The sequence below is a fragment of the Giraffa tippelskirchi genome, chromosome 12, assembly GCF_054371585.1.
Source record: "Giraffa tippelskirchi isolate mGirTip1 chromosome 12, T2T-mGirTip1v1.2.pri, whole genome shotgun sequence".
NCBI classification, from domain to species: Eukaryota; Metazoa; Chordata; class Mammalia; order Artiodactyla; family Giraffidae; genus Giraffa; species Giraffa tippelskirchi.
In genome coordinates, this window is record NC_137286.1 from 67,271,857 (window position 1) to 67,274,825 (window position 2,969).

At 59.8% G+C, this 2,969-nt stretch overlaps 1 protein-coding gene across 1 annotated transcript; it reads right to left on the minus strand.

Moving 5' to 3' along the window:
• Positions 1–323: 323 nt before the first annotated feature.
• Positions 324–2,118, minus strand: LOC145529981 (uncharacterized). Its single transcript, XM_081550758.1, has 3 exons — positions 1,949–2,118; positions 1,237–1,549; positions 324–986 (listed from the first exon to the last, which is right to left on the minus strand). The coding sequence occupies exons 1-3, from the start codon at positions 2,081–2,083 to the stop codon at positions 358–360; spliced, it is 1,077 nt and encodes a 358-aa protein (XP_081406884.1). The 5' UTR covers positions 2,084–2,118; the 3' UTR covers positions 324–357.
• Between the last annotated feature and the right edge of the window lie 851 nt (positions 2,119–2,969).

Sequence of the window (2,969 nt, forward strand, 5' to 3'; positions counted from 1 at the left end):
AGGACGTACACCGTCCTGTCAGCTATCAAAGGCTAGTTCAAATGACATAAAAATGAGAACTCTCCAATGGAGTCTTACAGTAGGTGGAGAGTCCGAAAGAAACTCCTTCAGTCATTTCACTGAGAGTCATTGATTGGGGACACCAAGAATATAGGAAGGAATGCAGAAAGAAAAGATGAAATTGTGTTCAGGATCGGGGGGAGGGATGAACAGGGCGTGCTTGCCTTGAATCCAGGCTTTGTTGGGGGATGGGGCATAAAGATCAAACGGGTCTGAAACCACAAAGTGGTGATGGTAACACAGTATCACCAGTTACACAACAGTGTTCCCAAATTGCAACAATGATGAAAAAGTTTACTAATCCCAACTTAACCAACAAAAATACAGGAAACCATACAAAAAATAAAACATCACCAGAAAGGTGGAAACAAACCAAATGCAAAGCAGTTCAGGGGAAAGGAACTCCATGTCCCCTGGGGGCAGACCGAGTTGACAGCGTCCACGGTGAGCCGACAGGGATGGAGGCGGCAGAGCCGACCGCTCCCCTGGACGTGGTGTTTCCGGCAAGGGCTCTGGGTCTCTGTCCAGAGCGGGGGCTCGTTCTTCCTGCAGGGGTGGGTGAGTCATCGTCGGCGTCTGGGTGTTGCGCGGGAGCCAGGGCAGGCTCTCCCTGCCGAGGCGGTGACTCCTCCTCTGCCTCGGGTTCTCCTGCCAAAGCCCGAGCAGGTACAGGTGCACGTGGAGGTGGAGGTTCTGGCTGAGGGGGTGGGACATCAGTGCCTGGGGCTGGGGGTCCTGCAGGCACGGAGATCCGATCTGCCCGGTGTGCTGGCCAGAACCCAGCTGGCCTGGTGTCTCTGCGAGGGCAAGTCTCGGTTCTCCATCTGCCCTCGGTGGATCCCTGGGTCCTGCACCTGGAGCCACCACCTCTGTAGGGACAGGTCTGGGAAGTGGAGCCTGGTTCCAGTTGGAGGCCAGTGCTAGAGCTGGGGGAGAAGCAAAGTTTGCCCACAGGCCAGCCTTGGCATGTGCGTATCCCGGGACAGAAAGCTTCCAAGAGATTCCCAAAGAATACCCAGGGTCGGATGTCTTTTGGGACTGAAGTGTGCAAGATGGGGGTGGGGGTGTGAGGCCAGCGCTTGCTGCAGGCCCAGCAGCATCTTTCGGGGACTCGTCCCTGTGTAGCTCAGCACCCCCTCCCCACACACTCCCATGCACCAGCCCCAGCGTCCTCACCTCTGTGCTCTGGCGTGCTGGGCTCCAGGTCCTCCTGCTGCCTCAGAGGCTGGGGTTCTCGGGACTCTGGGTCGGAGCCGGGTGTGCTGAGCTCCGTGGCAGCCTCAGACTGGGCCGCCGGGTGTATCCTGTGTGGTGTCTCGGCAGCAGGCCTTCCCCGCCTCCGCTTCGCCCCCGGTGGGGCTGATGCCTCCGTGGGCACGCTCACCTGGAGCCTGCACTGGGCCTCAGGGGCGGGGGGGTGGTGCTCCGACCCCTCCCTCCGGGAGGTGGACGGGGTGTCCCCGTCCTCGGCCTCATCACGTGGGAAGCTCTGCAACGACAGTGACCGTCAGCCAGCCATGCTGGGACTTTTCCGAGCTGGGCCTGGCCAGTGGAGCCGCTGCTTCTGCCTGCTCGAACTTCTCTTCCCAGAAGGGTCAGAGACGTGTGTCTGCTCAGATCCCCACCCGGGAGGAAAGAGACCCACCTGAGGGTGTGAGGCCAGCCTGGGCGGCCGGCGCTGCCCGCACTCTCCCCATCCCAGCCAGCCTGCTCTCCCCTGGGGTGTGGACACAACTTGCCCGCAGGCTTCTGACCCCACATCCGCCTGGGCTTCCTTGAGGGAGACACACCCCGAGAAACCCGCATCCACACACACAGGCAAAGGACCTGGTGTTTCCGGGTGGCATGGGAGAGGTGGGCTGGCCCGGCCTGGGGCTCCGCGTGTTACCTTTCTGTTTCTCCGGGCAAAGGGCCAGAGGCCTCTCGGGGGTGCCCTGAGCCAACGTCGACAGGGTGCCCACGCACACTGCCTGTGAGCTCTCCTGAGGCCCCGGCCTCTGGGCAGGGGCAAACAGCAGAACATCCTGGCAGCAAGTGATCTGGCTGGGGGCTCCTCTCCGCTCTGGAGGCCTGGATACCCGGGTTGCGGGTTCTGTTGGGTTCTGTTGCCGGCAGGTGACATCATTTCCTGGGGTTCGTGCTGAAGTCCCTTCCCCAAAACTTCCCAAGGGAATCTCTGGGTTTCTGACTGCTCGACCACCCCCCTTAGGCCATGTGCAGGCACAGTGACAGCCACACAGCCCAGCCCACAGCCCTGGGGAGGCCTGGGTGCAGCCAGGGCCTGAGCACCGAGGACCCTGCTGCTCTCAGACCAGGCTCCTTCTTCTCATAAGTGGTGTGGCCCTGGACAAGCGTATGCCCCTCAGGGTTTCCCCAGTCTCTCCATCTGCAGAGTGGGGGTCATTCTCCCATCTGCTTCCTAGGTCTGTCGGCCTACGAGCAGCTCCATGCCTTTCCACCTGGGGCCGATATCACGTGGAGCTTGTGCGCTGAGACTTCAGAAAGAAAGACTCCATCCAGGGCTGACACAGCACAGAATGGGGCAGAACGAGGCCTGGATGCGCCGTGGTACCCAGGAAAAGGCACTCCCCCTCCTGAGTGTTTTGAGACCCCGCATCCAAGTTGGAGGACCGAAAGGAAGACTCGAAGGTCTCCCTCTCTTATAGAAAAGAGTAGCCAACTTTCTGGTCCTCTGTTTCCATTGAGATTCTGTTCAAGTGTCCCAGCTCGGCTTCTGCGGGTGGCTGAGCTTCTAATGGCTCCCTGCGTTCTTGTCTTTTCCTCTCCAAACCTTCCGTCCTTTTCCCCCTTCTGGGGTGGATGGGCGCTGTCATTGCTTCTACCTTCGAGACAGATTGATGAAAAGTCTGGACCGTCGACTCCTTTCCTCTCTTTGGTTCCGTGTCTCT